Below are 16,777 nucleotides of genomic sequence, written 5' to 3'. Positions count from 1 at the left end.
TAACTGTTCAACACAGTTTTTATAACTGGATAACACATCTGCAGTCTCTACTCTTCCAGAATTTTATTTCTGAAACAGTACATGAGACACAGTAACTTCCTATATTCAACAGGCATTACTCACATAAAAGTTTCAATAAACTTCCAACACTGAGAGTGTGATTAAGAACAACTAAAACTCAACTTTTACTACATCTGGGTTTCTTAAACTTATCCACCTCCAATTAAAAGTTTTGAAACTATTTTCTAAATGAATTCATTTAGCAGATGAAGTGGAGAAGGAGGTGACTAGCAAGGTTTGATTTCCTAAACAGAATCTGTCTTCTCCCCACCAGGGATCTGGCAAATCCAAACACACATTTAAGTTCCTTTCATCAAGTACAATTTTAGGAATCGGTATCTAAGTAAGGAGTCTATAGCACACATTCATCATAGTATCAGTCAGGGTTGGAAGGGACCACAAGGATCATCTAGTTCCAACCCCCCTGCCATGGGCAGGGACACCCCACACTAGATCAGCCTGGCCAGAGCCTCATCCAGCTTGGGCTTAAACACCTCCAGGGATGGCACCCCAACCACCTCCCTGGACAACCTATTCCAGGGCTTCACCACTCTCATGGTGAAGAACTTCCTCCTCACATCCAGCCTGAATCTCTCCACCTCCAGCTTCATGCCATTCCCCCTAGTCCTATCACTACCTGAGATCCTGAGAAGTCCCTCCCCAGCCTTCTTGTAGGCCCCCTTCAGATACTGGAAGGCCACAATTAGGTCACCTCGGAGCCTTCTCTTCTCCAGACATTGAGGTGCTCATTTATGTTCTCCTGCACTAGCTGCTCTCATATCCTTTTCTCTCAGTGGAAGGGAAAATCTTCTGCCAACTTGTTAGATGAAGTAGTAGTGGACTGTGTGCAGCGAGTAAATCTTTAACAGACAACCCTGCTCTTTATTTATTTACTCTCTGGTAAATACTGTATTTTGATAAATAACTTTTAATAGCCAGGAAACTGGCAGTTGACATTAATTCTCCAGAATGCTCATCAGCCCTCCAGAGGCATAATTGGGGGTGGGGGTTGTGGTTACAGTTTTTAAACTGTTAAGTCAATATGAGCTACAAAGAAACTGATTTTTGAGCCCCATCTCCTTTTTGAACTCATATGTTAGGAGTAAAAATATGATCTCAGAAGGAAAAAAATAATCTAACAATTATATTTTAAAAAGCCAGGCTTGGAGGGAATTCACAAAAGGAAACCAAACTCTGGGTGCAGAGTGCTCTGGCAACAGGGCAGACTGCAGGTACCTGTGGTTGTCAGGCTTCAGGGAGGTGACTGTGCAATACACAAAAGGCCATATCAAATGACTGAAGTGGGCAAGTTGAACAATGTTTGCATTAATAGCTGTAACAAGCCACTTTAATACACATTTCTTACCTTTTTGCCAGTTAACAAATCCTCTCCAAGCAAGTCATCATCAAGTTCACTGGAAAACATTAACAAATTTAAGAAGCTGAACCTAAGCAAGCAGAAACCAATACTACATAGGCTAGACAACTTAAAAAAACTAATGAGTTTTGGTTTTGCAGATGGATACATTCTTTTCAGAGGTGATTACTGTACAGATTATGCAGAGGAGAATAAAAAAGTCTTGTGGAAGAGAACAGATGATATTCCAAACCAGCCATAATAGCATGTTATCATCAGTACACAGTATTTGTCTGTAGTTACTGATCTCAAACAGTTCCAGGAATGACTGAACAATAACAAATACCAATTGTTTTGTGCTCAGTGGGATAGTAAGCAAAAACTGGGACATAAGACATATCATACATTCCAGAGCAAACTTATTAGAATTCAAGCTACTTTTTTCAGAGGCAGAAAATTCTGTGTAAAAGAAAATAGTTTCAGAAGAATGTAGAGCCAAAACTGAAGTAGAAAAGAGCCACTGGTCTCATCAGTTGCTGGTAATCTGCCAAATGCACAAAGGTCTGAAAAGATTTCCCAGCACCATGGTTCACCACTGCCATTTTTAAGTAAAACTGCACCAGAGCAATTCCAAAAGATGGCAAGAGCGTGCATTCAAAGACAACAAACAAGTTCAGGTAGCAAGAAATTCAGGTCAAAAAGAGAAAAGAAAGCAAAAGATTAATTAGTACCTAAACTGAGCAACTCATTATAGTCTATAATACGTACTGCTAAAAACCATCCTCAACGTGACTCTCTGAAAAAAAGTTAAGTATTTGGCCAACAGAAGTAGCTGTACCTGAATCCTGGATTTCTTAACACTTTGGCTTATTGACATGGAAAAAAATAAATTAGCACTGGCACAAAAACTAAGCTCATAATAGAAACAAAAGTGTTTCACAGAATGCCTTTCAGAACCTCCTAAAATGTTCAATGTCATTCAACATTTTCATTGATAAATTTCAAGACAGGCCACCACTGAATGTTTATTCAAAAAGTTAGCAAAGTGAAAAGCCTGCAGAGTAAAGCAGACCTATTTCAAGCTTCTCTTAAAGTAGCCTAATCTCTAGCTACCATTAAGAGGGACCCGAATTACCAGATCTGACTATTAAGTATAAAAAATAAACAAAACAATAAAAAAGCACTAGATAGTAAAAGATATTCAGCAAGCTGAGAAAACAGACAAAAATTGATAGTTGCATATGATACAAAAGTACATAAAATAAACTGGAATGAATGTACACATCTGTGATAGTTCCAAAGTTAACTTGCCCCTACTGTCATCAAGTCATGGACCTCTTTCCAAAAATCACAATTCTAGGAAATTAGGGCTAAGAATCCTAGAGTTCACCATTCTTACAATAAACAGACCCTTCCTGAACTCCCCTTCCTGAACTCCCAATACTAAACATTCCCCTCACTTCAAATTCAGCTCAGCAAACGAGGAAGACAAAATAATAATACAGACATACAACAAAAGTGGAAAGTTTTCTGCCAGTGTAGAGAAATGAATAATCTCAGAGAAGGGTCAGAACAAGCTAATTTCAGCAGAAGTCAGTTACTAAATCAGCCCTGGCATCTCACAGGATAGCACCAGAACTGCATGTTTTTCCCAGACTCAAGCTTTGAGCTGCTTAGAGAAATAAATGTATAAATGAACAGCCTGTGATAAAGAGATCAGATCTCCAATTTCATAAGCATGCCTCATTAAACATGAGCAGTAGCAAGGACAAGTGTTTCAGGAAAATAAATTGTAAAAGAATGTAATAGGGAAAAATATCCCAATAACAATGTTACATTTCTACTCCAAACATTAGGGGCTTTCCAACTCTCAGTTATCACCCTCCAGTATTTGAGAAAGTAAAGAAACACAGAAATTCAAAATTATTTAAATGACATGGGGATGGAACTCAACAGTTAGGTAGCAACACAGTAAGAGTTGGTGGTTGAGCAAGATATATGACCAACAGCATAACAGAAAATTATTTAGGTTGCAAAACAAAGCATGAAGGATTAAGGAAAACAAACACACAAACAACCCCTCTGTGTTCATTCAGCCTTTTCTCCATCTTCAAGAAAATGTGACCTGTATTGCATCAAGCCAGTACTAAAAAAAAAATTCAACTACATTAAACAACAAATTATTAATGTACCCCATAAGTAATTGCTCGACCACAGAATTTAACACTTCCAAAGACACCTAGGCAATCTAAAAAGAATAAAAAATATTAGTAGCAATTCCAACACATGAAAACAATATTCTACCAGATACAATAGATTATAAAAGCACTAAAAACCAAAAACTACTACACATTTTCTGAGATGACTGGCAAGATGAAGCTGTGGTATCCCCAGCACTGTATCTAAAACCCCCTCCCTTACTATTTCACTAAACAATATGAATTTTGATCATCTATCTAAAATTCATGCAAATAATGATGAACACAGAAACAAACACTTTTTCCTAAAACTTAATCTTTGTGTGCTTCAAAGTCTCAGCTTCATGAAAATGCTTTCTAACCTTTCTGAAGTCCTATAAAGACAGCTTTACCACAGGGAGTTTACCACTGGGAATAAACTTACAACTTCCAATACAACACCTGTTTGACTCTTCCAAATTTTCTGAGTGATAATAGTAGGACAGCTGAAATCAAATGTGAGCAGCCAGCATGTAAGAGTCCATTTATTCATTCCATGAAGTCAGCAAAGGCCAAAAGTTCAGAAATATTTTAATACAAAGCATTTTGCCTGTGAAACTTGCTTCTGAATTTCTGAATACCCAGAACTGGGGCTGGGAGGCAGCAGAGTACAGTGACCCAGCCTGAACAAGTTACTTTAATTAAGCTCTCAAATCAGTTCTATAATGCACTTCAAACCCACAAAGAGCTGTGCTGGTATGATAGAGGACAGGCACCCCTCACCACCATACAGTGCAACACTTTGTACTCGAAAGCTATTGTCTTAATTCCTTATTCACCTCCCAGAGCAATGAACTACCCACTTAACCTAGCAGAACAGCACGGAAGAGGAAACTAATCCCTCTGGAATGATGACAAATGTGGAGTAGCTGATTCACTCCAAAGGCTCAGCTCAGCGGAAAACTACTTAGGGTAAAATTTGTTTACTGCAATCACTTGAATGATTACTAGAAGAGACAAAAAAAATATTTAGATTGGTTTTCCTCCCACCTTTTTACAGTGAAAACCACTGGCAAAATCTGAACAAGTCTCTCTATTACTAGAAAATAATTAAAATCACACCAAAAGAAGTAAAGTTTTCTCCAAGAACAAACAGACAAGGCTAGCCAGCAGCGTGATCCAGCTAGGGTGCCTTGGTGTGAAAGAACATCCTCTTATTCTCCCACAAAATATCCTACTTCATATATATTTCTAAATCTTCACAACAGCCATATTTTTTCCAAGAGAAGTCCAAACATAAGCTCCATTGCTCTCCTCTAATGTAAAACTGTGGTTGGTTGAAGTAGAACTTTAAGGATAACATTTATTTTTAAACTGTTTAAATGAAGTTGGCCAAGTTCAAGTACTAACAAAATCTAACTACATAAACCACTGAGATCTACTAAATACTTAAAAGGAAAACCAGTACATTAACTGCAATGTTGATAACACAACACAAATACTTTATATTTATCTGATCTTAAATGGTGTCTCCTCATAGCACACACTGTATTCCTCAAGGCAAGTACATTTGGCACCATCTAGTATTGGCTGACACGTGGGTAACAACCAACATCTTCACTAGTATCCGAATGTGTGCAAGTCTATGTGTTGGAATATAAGCTGCCACTGTGGGAAAACAGAGCAAAGTGATTTAGCACACAGAAAGTGAACATGAAGATATTCTACCTACCTGTCCCAGTCATCATCTCCAGCTCTTCTTCTCCAAGACCTTTCTGCTCCAGGCTTGTCAAACTGATCAAAGTCATCATCTGTGAAGAAAGTGACTACAGTAAATAATTCTTACCAAAAATGAGAGATTTCAGAAGCAAGCAAGCAATTGGGATTTTTAGGGCTTGGTGTTGTTTTCCAGAAGATGCAAAAATATCTTTTATGCTTCCTATGTCAACACAAGGAAAACAGATACATTCAGTAATAAAATCCCATAATGTACTATAAAGCTTTCATTCTTCTCATGATTAAGGTAAGCATCAGATTGGAAAATGTTGCTAACAAAGGTCACTCCAGAGACAATAGCTCTTCAGTAACTAAAGAAGCTTAGGTACACTAAAGGTGAGCAGAACCACGTTTGCCATATTGCTGCTTGCCTGGAAGGCCACAACCTCATCTACCTACACAAACCTTTGAAAATAGGAGTAAACCCCATGCCACAGATCACAGAAACATTCAGGTTGGAAAAGAACATCGGGATCATCAAGCCCAACCAATAACCCTACTTACAAAGTTCACACAATGTCATCACAAGGCAGATCAGTTCTAGCAATGACAAACAGAAGATAAAGTCAAGTGTAATGTGCCATCAACTATCTCAACTAGAGCACTGGAAACACTAGAAGTTATTGAAGCAGTTTGCACTGTGTACCTAACCATGCACATGTCTTCTAAGACAAAACTTTGGTGCTACATATGTCTCTCAAGTAACCTTACTTTAGCCTATCAAATCACAAATCATGTAGCTGAGTTTGCAAATGACTGTTAAATGACTGCTAGCTAAAATACTTTCATTTATCTGCAAAAGAAAAGTTCATCTGCTCTGTTCAGACATCTGTCTTGTCTTCTATAAACTGGAAGCACTCAATCTTCACTCTTCCATCATTTGGCTACAATCCAACAGAGAATGCGTGACTGGAATTTGTGTAATTTTGATGACTTTTGTAAGAGCCAAACAAGTGGGCACACAAAAGTTATGCCCAACACAAGGGGCTAAAGGTCTACAAAATAGAGGCAGACCCCTCCAGCCTGAAATGGTGAAGACCAAGATGCCATACATCCAATCCTTCTCCTATTTGCACTCAGCTCTTTGACCAAGTGCAATGACCCTTTTTTTGTTTGCCTTTTTTAATGAACCTTCAAAACCAAATGTCCTCAGCTTTTTAAACAAAACCCAGGATCCTTTAGTGAATATTCCCCACACACAAGGACAAACCTAATCAATTCTTAATCCATATAAGCAAAATATAGGTGCTAATGTTTAACAGAAGTTTAAAAGGAGGTAAAAACACAAAAAAGAAAATTCAGTTCTTGCAATGTCATCAAATTAAGAGCTTTCAAGCCAGAAATTTCAATCATAAATAGCTATGAAAATAAGACTGCTCAGCATGGGTTACAATGCAAGTCAAGTGTGGCAACTCTCTTGTTTTCTAACAGTAGGTAAAAACAATTCCTCTTAATCAAGTTTGCCCCTTACTCCCTACAGATACTTTTATATTTTAATTAATCTTCTACATTTAAGCTAATTGACATGAGCAAACACCCCTGAAACAGTTGTCTTACATTTCTCTGCTCAAAAATCTACATATTGCAACCTCCTTCTACCCAATTCCTATTTCACTCACAAGAGAAAGCCAGACAAATATCCAACCATTTATTATCTTCCTCTTGAAGACTAAATTATCCAACTTTGGGGGGGCTCTGCAAAAAATGCCACCTTGCACTCTCCTTATGGTCATTCAAAACCATGCTGCAGTGATTTATCTTTGCGCACTATCATTTTAAGGCCACAAATATCCTGCACTGCCACTGTTCTTACAGCTGGATTACAGTAATCCACTGATTAATGTAACCACCTCTACATTCATTTTTTTTTAAAGTAATGTGACTGGTTTTGCATCAAGCCAGATGATGAGTGTCCACATATTGACTAACACAGCCCAAGACAATGACCACCAACAGGAAGACGGTAACTTCTTTTCAAGATATGCCTGCTTGTAAACAACAATCAGCATAACATTTATGGATGTTTCTCCTTGAGAAATTCTAAGTCTATGTTTGTGTCAAGTGCAGCTAAGTGCCTGTAAAACATTAACTTGTACAGAAAGAATAACACAGTCAGCACCAGCAGAGCACAAAACCACTGAGAGCGACAGCCAAAGATTTTTCTCTTTTTATAATTCTCAGTGCAGCTCTGTGGGAGGTGGGAAGGAAAAAAAGGATGGAATTGTATTGGCTTTGTGTGGCAAGGTTTTGGCAGTGGAGGGGGAAGAGGGTGGTTTCTGAGAAGCTGCTAGAAGCTTTCCCCTTGTCTAAAAGATTGGATTACAGCCAGCTCCAAGATGGACCTGCCACTGGCCAAGCCAAGCCCACCACCAACAGTGGCAATGCCTCTGGAAGAATTTAAGAAGGTGGGGAGGAGCAGGAAACCTGCTGCAGGACATCAGCTGGAGAGAGTTGAGAATATGTGAAAGAGACACCAAGAGCAGTAAAGGAGGGAAGGGAGGTGCTCCAGGTGCCAGAAAAGAGATTCCTTGCAACCCATGGCAAGGCAGATTGTCTCCCTGCAGCCAATGAAGGTAATGGTGGAGCAAATATCCACCTGCAGCATAAGGAGAACCCCACACTGGAGCAAGTGTATGCCCAAAGGAGGCTGTGACCCCATGGGAAGCCCTCACAGGAGCAGACTTCTGGCAGGACCTGTGGACCCATGGAGTAAGGAGCCCATGTAAAACAAGGATTGTTGGCAGACCTTTTAACTCTATGGGCACCAACACTAGCACAGTCCATTTGTGAAGGGATCCATGGAAAGGACCTATACTGGAGCAGTCTGTGAAGCACTACAGTCCATAGGAAGGACTCAAATTGGACAGGTTTGTGGAGAACTGTCTCCGTGTGAGGACTCTACCCCTGGAGAAGGAAGGAGTGGCAAGTCCCAAGTCGAGTCCGTTTTTTCCCCACGACAGTAAAGTAACTAGCGTATGATCTTCCTGTCCTTATCTCAACCCACAAACCTTTTGTTATATTTTCTCCCCTTTGTTCAGTTAAGAAGGTGAAGCAATAGATCAACCTTGGTGAGCACCTGGTGTCCAGCCAGGGTCAACCCACCACAGGGGGAACCCATGAATGAAAGCTTTTTAAGCAGGAAAATGTCCATTGTAAGCAGGAAAATGTCCATTGTAGAAGTTGGAAGAGGTTTTGGTTTGTATTTCTTCCAGCAGTACTCCTGCTGCCTAGAAAGGCAGTAGTACACAGCAACTGTTGCCCAGACATGCAATGCAATGCTTACAGCTCCTCATTTCAATTCAAGCCTCTCATAGCAGAGCTCACCAAGACATGTGTGCATTAGCTGCATAGCAACTGGAAGATCCTGGTAGGTGATTACACTACACACAAAGTCCCCTCCTCTCTAACTTCCACTAGAAGGGAAAAAACCAAACAAGACCTATCAAATACCAAAATGCCCTAATTGAATAAGGAAACAGGAAAGGCCAGTTACAGTGGAAAACAAAATAATCCACCTACCACTTGGCTCTTCCTACTGCAGCCCTAAGAAAATAGCCATTTTCAAAGTGACTGAGAAGTTGCAGGATGCTGCAGAGACTAATGCTGGCCATTTTGTCAGACCAGCCTGGCCAGTTGTGGACTAGAACAAAGACAGCCAAATACACTGGAGTCCCCATGTTAAAGGGTTCTCACTTGCTTTATACTTAGCCTGGTGTAGCATCAGCAGCTCTAAACTGCCCAGAACTGTTATCTTTTCCCCCTGCTTAATAAGAACTGATCATCCACATTATAAAACCACAAAATATGAGCCTCATTTTCTCTTTGGCTACACTGATGATAGTTTCTAAGTCTGTGAACGCCCTTTCAATAAAACCTTCACTAATCATTTTCCTATATAAAATGGAAGTCCTAAGCTACATTGTCAAGTCTCACAAGTGTAGAAGGTGAATCAGCAGAAATACTGCAGAGCTCTTAATGTCTTAAAATGGTACCAACATAGCCTAAAAAGGTAGCCTACATAGCAACTGTTGCTAAGATGAAGTATTCTACTGCAATGAGATGCCCAAGACTTCTAGACTAGGAAAAACATTTGATGACTGCGCTGCTCGTCTTCCTAGATATACACCTGCATGAAATCTGGAACTCTAACTACCTGTTGCCTCATAAACCTTAACAGTTCAAAATCTTGTATTTGGATGGCTTCAATATCACACTATTATGTACAAAAAAAAAAAACATACTACTTGTTTTAGGCACTGAAAAAGCATCAAAGATTCCTCCTTACCCAAAACAAGATGGAGATGCCACAATGATCCAATAGTTTAATGGATTTAAATAAAGTATTATGCACTGTTTACCCAACAGGTCTTTTAATAAAGTAACCAAGCTGTACTGCTCTAGAGCAGGGCAGGCAAGGAACCTACTGAAAAAAAATAAGGGGAAAAAAAGAAAGAGAAAAACTACTCATTTAAGACATAAAAAAACAAGCCAGTTCCCTATGCTGTGATTTAACACCAAAACAAGTCCATCTTTATTCCATTCTGTGGTACATTTAAAGTATTCAACAACATTCAACAGCACTTCAAGCCCAAGTCTTCAGATTAAAAACATTTTTTCTTGATATTTTATTGCAAAAGGTTACACAGCACATAGGTATTGTCAAGCCTTGATTTTCAGGAGCAGAGTATACAATTTCAAAACAGAGCTATGTTTCTACCTGACAGTGAATTGAATTTCAGTATCTCTTGCTATGTGATACAGAAGAACAACAGGTTTAATGACAACAGCCCTGTCTAAAACACAGGGTAGTGACAGAATGGTACTATTATCACCAGCGAAATAAAATCATCTGTAACTTAAAGGCAGCAGCATCCCACAGTAAAAACACAAGGTCCATCTGAGCTCCTAAGCCCCCAGCCTGTGGTGTAAATCTAACAGGTTGTGAAGCACACTATGAATCCAGGCTCTTTTATTACAGATAATCAAACTCCCATTCCCACTATAAAAATCACATTCACTGCAACCAGCACATTATGTACAAGAACACACATGCACAACTATATTATTCAAACACATACAGTTTAATTGATCCATCTGGGAAGAGACGTCAGGTAGTCTTTATATTGGTAAACAATTACTCACAGAAGCCTCAGCTATTCAGTGACTAAGTAACAATTGCATAATATGTTTCTCAACTAGTGTATTTCAAGTTTTCTTTCCAAATTACTCCTATATGCCAGAGTTTAGCTTCCTCAAAGAAATAAATTAGCAAAATAATTTCTCAGGATTTTAGTTCTTTTTAATTTCATAAACCAAACTTTTTAAAGTGCATCTGTCATGATGCAAAGCAAGTCACTAGGAATAGAACAGAACTATAATGTGCTTCCTGGAAACAAAGTGCTCTAAGCACTGCCTAAAAGAAATAATACTTTTTCTTTTTTTTTTTAATAAAAAGTACATCTAAACCCAAAACCACTAACCCACAAAAAAGTACTTCCAAAGCCTGCTTGGATTTGAAAATGTATTTGCTTTGGAAAAGACATTTTAAAGTGTCATAGTCCTTGCCTCACAAATGCTTAAGAGTGAACAAAGACTTTACAAAAAAAAAATCCACATTAACTCAGCTCCCAAATGGTTTTGGGCACTAATCAGAAACTGCAACTCTCCAGAAACTCTCCAGCATCTTTCCTAGACAATAAAATTAATGTTGAAAACTTAGGCTACATTACAGCAGAATATGGCAGGTACAGGACCAGTCATGTTGATTACTTGCTTTTCGGTCAATCTGGTGACAAACACCACCTTAGGTTCTTGTGAATAACAAGTTCTACGTGACTTAATACCTGAGGTTTAGTATGTGATGAAATAAAACACGATTTGGCATTTGTAAAAACAAGTGGCACTAAGGCCACACTTAATTTACATGATCTGAAATTAAGGAACATTCAGAACAATGTGACTTTCAGTGAAAGCTTGTCAAAGCACCTTAAAGCCATTAAAAACTGTTGTGCTTTAAAGCAAACCTGCCTGCCACAAGCTCATTCAAGTAGTAATGTTGTTTGGCACTAGTTCTTAGCCCATGATCATGTATTTGTATTTCATGAATTGTGAAGTCTATAGGCTTCTGACACTTACAGGAGATTTAGCGTGTGCATATTCCTACCTAACTCCAAGTTAGCAACTAGCTGCATCAGCCCACCTAATAAAGTAGGATGCAATACTCACAAAGGCCAAAATATCACTAGCACTCCACCCATTTTCAACTGAGTACAAATGCAGAATGTATTTCCAGTCCCTGCATGCTACCACTGAATAGCCTGAAGCATGACAAATTCAATTTGAATTTCACACTGGAGAATTTTTACTACATCTTTCAATTGTACAGTGACCCACAACACAGGTGCTTGTTGTGCTAGCTGGATAAGCTTTTTTCCCATTTTTATCAACACCTTCACAAGAGGTTTCTACAGCCACTACACACTGCTGAGAGCACAACAGCAGTCCTCAGATTGGTTAAAACCGATGACAGCTGAAGCTCAGCCTGGGGCAGTAACTGCTCAAAGGGCCATTCAACTCATCTTGGTACAGGATTTCAGGAACATGGGGTAGACATGTATAGGTGGGTCCCCCTTCAGTTCTTCCTCTGCCCCATCTCCTGTCATGATTTGCATCCCAAGGATATCTATGGTCCAAGTCTTCTCAACCACTGAAGATAATCACAAACTAATTAGTCTGAAAGAAAGAAAACTTACAGTGGTTTTCCCTTACTTCAGTATGGCAGACAATCAAGAAAATAAATTCTCCTCTTTCTGCTTTAGCAATGGTTTATTCTTGACCCTTGTAACCATCTCTTCCTAAACAAGACTACTGCAATTAATTTACAGCTAATTTGTAAACATCTAGAAAAAAATGCCATCATCTGTATGACATGGTTGCTCCATTACACTGTAAACAGATGCTCACTAAATCATAGAACTGCCCAAGCTGGAAGTGACCTCAAAAGACCATCTGGCCCAACCTTTCCCAGGCAGAGGAACCTACATGAGACAGAGTATCTAAAACCCTGTCCACTCACATTTTGAACACCTCCAGTGATGAGGACTCAACCAAGTCCCTGAGGAAGATGTTTCAAAGGCTGATTGTTCTTAATGTAAATTTTTAAAAAGGTCCTTCTTATATTAATTGAAGTCTCTCCTGGTGCAACTTGTAGCTGTCACCCCTTGTCTTCTCCATGTGGCTCCTTATGAAGAGAGGGCTTCCCTCCTCTTTGTAGCTGCCCTTTAAGTCAGGCGATTTTACTCAAAATTTAACATGGTTCCTAAGGTTTTGTCTTTACACAAAAGTTTGGGAACCATTGTCTTAACCATCAATGGACTAATGAGCATCCATGAGCCTTCAAAGTCCCTCATCATCACCAGCACAGCCACCTTGAACTTCTACGTTTCAATACTGTTATTCTAGAACTAGAAGCAAACTGAATCAGGCTGCACGACAATGGAATTTCTGAAGTAATATAAAGCTGTGGAATCACTCCCAAAGATCTCAAAGATCATCACTAGAAAACTTTCTACTTCATGTTTGTGAAACCTGTAACCTAGAGTCTTCACCTTCATCCTTAGAAAGCTTAGCTTCACCAACACAAGTATGCAGACACAAAAGTACATATGAATACTTCATTCTTATAAATCCAGTACTTCCCTGAGATCGCACCTTCCTTCCATCAGATACCTTTAAATGTTCAGCCAACACAGCTATTCTGTGTTTCATTTTTAGCCCTGCAACATATGCTTAGAGAAGACTTAAAACTTTAATCTGCATCTTCAGAGCCAAAATTATTTCACTTTGACAACTGTTACTCTGCAATGTCATGAAACTAACACTCAGTTTATTTTTCCAGTGACTATTCTGTACTACTTTACCAATCATTAGAGCCTTTTGGGCCTTTTCTTCCCCAAGAAAACACCAGGGTACCTTAATCTAAATATTTAAGTCTTTCCCTCCCCCCAAAATATCCAAATCCTAAATCCAAAACATTAGTTATTACTGCTAAAACTTTAACTGATAAATCATCTATGCCAAATAACCACTTAGTCCTGGGCTTCTTTCCCATTTGTTATCACTATTGATTTTGGATAGTGGACTCCTTCAAAGAGAGTTCCATGTACCACTCTGCTAAGGTCTAAGGTCTTTTACTGAGTTTTAAAAGAGTATTAAACAACTTCAACCAAGAATTTTCCTCGCCTAGTTATATGACTATAAGCTGTGTGACACCTCTGGGTTTCTTCAATGAGTAAAGTGGAACACAGTGATCATCCAAACATCTTATATAGCCCAAGGATCATATTTAATTGGTCATTTATTGATGAGGACACAGTTAATGCTCAACAACTGTGTCCACATAGTACAAAGGGAACCTAATTCACAGATACAAATGGTACTCCACAACAAACCAAAAAACAGTCTTCAAACTGCAGTGTCATCACTCAGTTGAAAGCTGTCAGCTACTTGCACCCTAATACCTGAAAGCATGTTCATTCAACTTGCCACAGTTTTAAACAAGCACAAAAAACAATTCTTCAGAAGGAATACTTTCTCTAAATTACTCTGTCCTCATACAACCAAGAAAAACCTTCTAGAGACAGAACATGTGTGCACAGTTTACTTCCACAAAACATTTAACTGATCTGAACCATAGAAACTAGAACTTTTTGGGTTTTTTTATTGAATAATTTTAAGTACTACAATATATTTAGCATCATTAAAACAATATCCAAGATCATAGTATCATAGAATCAGTCAGGGTTGGAAGGGACCACAAGGATCATCTAGTTCCAACCCCCCTGCCATGGGCAGGGACACCCCACACTAGATCAGGCTGACCAGAGCCTCATACTCAGGGCTGTCCTTCCTAATAGTCTTTCCAAACTCAATTTCCAAATTCAGGAATTTCTTTGCTGTGTTTATGTATTTTGTTGTCAATTAAGCTAACAATGGCAAACAGTCAGACTACTTAGGTGAATGGCTATGAATATAAGTCACCCTTCTTTGTGAAGCCTACCGACAGAAGAAAACAGACTAAAATCACCACAAACTTTAGTACACTGACAACTCTGACCAGTTTGTCTCAAAACTTTTATTCCTAGTGAAAGCAAGGTCCACAAGCACCCATAACTGGCATGTTCTCTTAACTGTACCTCTCCTGAACACACCCCAGTGTGGCTCCTGTAAATCTTTCTTTCGCTCACTCAACCAAATGTTCTCATACTAGAATTTGCTTAATACACCAATCAGAAGCACTGAGGGGTTTGAGTTGCCATTTAAAATGCCGTGATAAGAAGTGTCCTTAGTCAAGAACAGCAGTACCATGCCCGAGAGTGCTGGGGTGAAGCACTGCCTTCATTGTCAAAGTGAAACCATCTGCTTTTGGCCAGTCTGTAAAATACATTATAGCTATTCCCCGGATGAGAGATAAGTTATTCAAACAGATCACACACTAGAGGTGGGAAAACGATGAGAATTAATGTTTCTAAATACGTTAATCCATGCCACCCAGAGGTCCCACGCTTGCGGTGAGCAGTGAAGCTACCGCCCCTTTTCGGCCCTATCCCGGTCAAGAGAAGACAATTCCCGACACCGCACGATTCTGGCTCCTGTTATCAAGGGAGGAGCCCCTGGGACCTTGCGGTGTTACGGGAGCTCCTGCTCCCCACCAGGAGCGTGGGGCCCACCTAATCCGCTCCCCACTGCCCCCGCCCAGGACGTAGCCAGAGATGGGGCGAGGGGCGGCGGCGCCACCGCCACCGGAAAGCCCCACAGCCTACAGCACCACCGGTCGCCCTGCCCCCCCACCCAGGCCCCTCGCTGCAAATAAAACCGGCCCCGCTCCCCACGGCGAGGCCCCGAAACCCCCCGTCCGCCTCCAAGCAAAGCCCTTCAGGGCCGCGGCACACACCTGCGCCTCCTCCCAGAGCGGCAGCCATGGCTCTTCGCCTTGTCCAGGCGGCGTCAGCTCCTGGCAGCGACCCCGTGCCGCTCTCAGAAGCGATGAAGAGCGGGAGGGACGGGGAAGGGCTCGAATTCAGCGCCCGGCGGCTCCCCCTCCCGCCGCCCCTCCGCACGTACTCGCCGCAGAAGAACAACAAACTACCACAACATGGCGGCCACCGCCACCACCGTCGCTGTCGCCGCTATCCCCGCACTGCATCATGGGATGGCGAAGGACCGGATCCTCCCTCACGCGGAGGCGGGCAGCGGTGCCGCTGGTTGGTCAGCTAGGGCACACGCACGCCGCACGTCGAGTGACGTCACACCGTCGGCTCATGCGCAGTCCGGACTCCTCCCGGGAGCTCTGGTCGGGACTGCGTATGCGCCACAGCATGGCACGTGCCCCCGGAGGGGCGGGCGTAGGCGTGCGCGCGGCCAGGGAAGTGTTGGTGATTTCCGTTGGGTGTGCAGTGAGGAACGGTTGCGGAGCTGCGTCTGAGTGATCCGCATCCTGTCCAGGGTCTCTGCGGGTGTGCAGTAGTGCCTGGGCCAAGCCTCTCCGTCATAAGGGAGAGGGATCCGGGCCCTGACTGAGGTTGCTGTGCACGGCCTGACGGCGTCTGGATGCGGCCGAGTGTGCTGCCGTGCCTGTACCTGTGTGGGACTAATAACGTGGACTGGTAATGGTATTCTTCATGGCGGCCTGCATACCTTTCTTGCCACTCTAGGAGACTGCTCGCAACACCTCTGAAACGCCTAACTGCTGGGCTGCATCGGTGTTCCATTAGGTTGTAGGTCCAGCCTTGCATCCACAAGTTCAGCTGCTTCATGTGTTGCATAAAACACCATGAATTAATGGGATTAAAATGCACTATGAGAGACACGGTTTGGGCTAGGTTAGGTCTATGTGGCTCCCTCATCTGAGGCTTGAGTGTGCAGAGGAGTTAATGCATAAACTAAAACAGTGGAGACCGTGGTTCTCTGCTCTCTGGTTACACACTTCACAGGCTCAATGTCACCGCATGCTAAATGCCATTTGCAAGCTGAAAGTTCTTTTCTCCTAGCCCTTTGTATAAGCACTTCCTGGCCGCTTAGCTACATGTACAGCATCCCCACACTGTACCTAGTGATGGTGTGGCTGCAGAGTAAATCAGTTTGAATTGCTGATTCCGTGGAAAAGTAACTCAGCTTCCCTTTTGAGTTTCCACCTTTTACTATTTTAGTGGAATCAAGACTTGAGGCATTCTGCACAGACTGGGTTAAATGCAGTATAAAATTGTGCCTTGATATAAATCAAACTTCTAGGTTATGAAGGAGACAAATCATCTAAAACAGTTTAATGGAGCCTACTATAACAAGACTAGTTCAAGTAAACTGCAAAACTCTCCCAGGTGGACAAGTCCTCATGGAAATAATTAACAAT

At 41.1% G+C, this 16,777-nt stretch overlaps 1 protein-coding gene across 8 annotated transcripts in view; it reads right to left on the bottom strand.

Moving 5' to 3' along the window:
* RBM33 (RNA binding motif protein 33) overlaps positions 1 to 15,561 on the bottom strand; it is an 85,094-nt gene extending 69,533 nt beyond the window's left edge. For all 8 annotated transcript variants that reach the window (XR_010988297.1, XM_068146000.1, XM_068146002.1 and 5 more), the window contains exons 1-3: positions 15,323 to 15,561; positions 5,327 to 5,405; positions 1,427 to 1,475 (exon numbers count right to left, since the gene is read on the bottom strand). Coding sequence is in view for 7 of the 8 variants with exons in the window: in XM_068146000.1 (XP_068002101.1) it covers positions 1,427 to 1,475; positions 5,327 to 5,405; positions 15,323 to 15,350 (156 nt within the window). In the remaining variant the exon portion in view is untranslated. The remainder of the gene's footprint in view (positions 1 to 1,426; positions 1,476 to 5,326; positions 5,406 to 15,322) is intronic.
* Between the last annotated feature and the right edge of the window lie 1,216 nt (positions 15,562 to 16,777).

This window comes from Melanerpes formicivorus, unplaced genomic scaffold (genome assembly GCF_026170545.1).
Source record: "Melanerpes formicivorus ecotype bairdi unplaced genomic scaffold, bMelFor1.0.p_v2 SCAF_13, whole genome shotgun sequence".
Taxonomy (NCBI): Eukaryota; Metazoa; Chordata; class Aves; order Piciformes; family Picidae; genus Melanerpes; species Melanerpes formicivorus.
The sequence above is the reverse complement of the archived record's forward strand: the minus strand, read 5'-3'. Positions and strand labels throughout refer to the sequence as shown.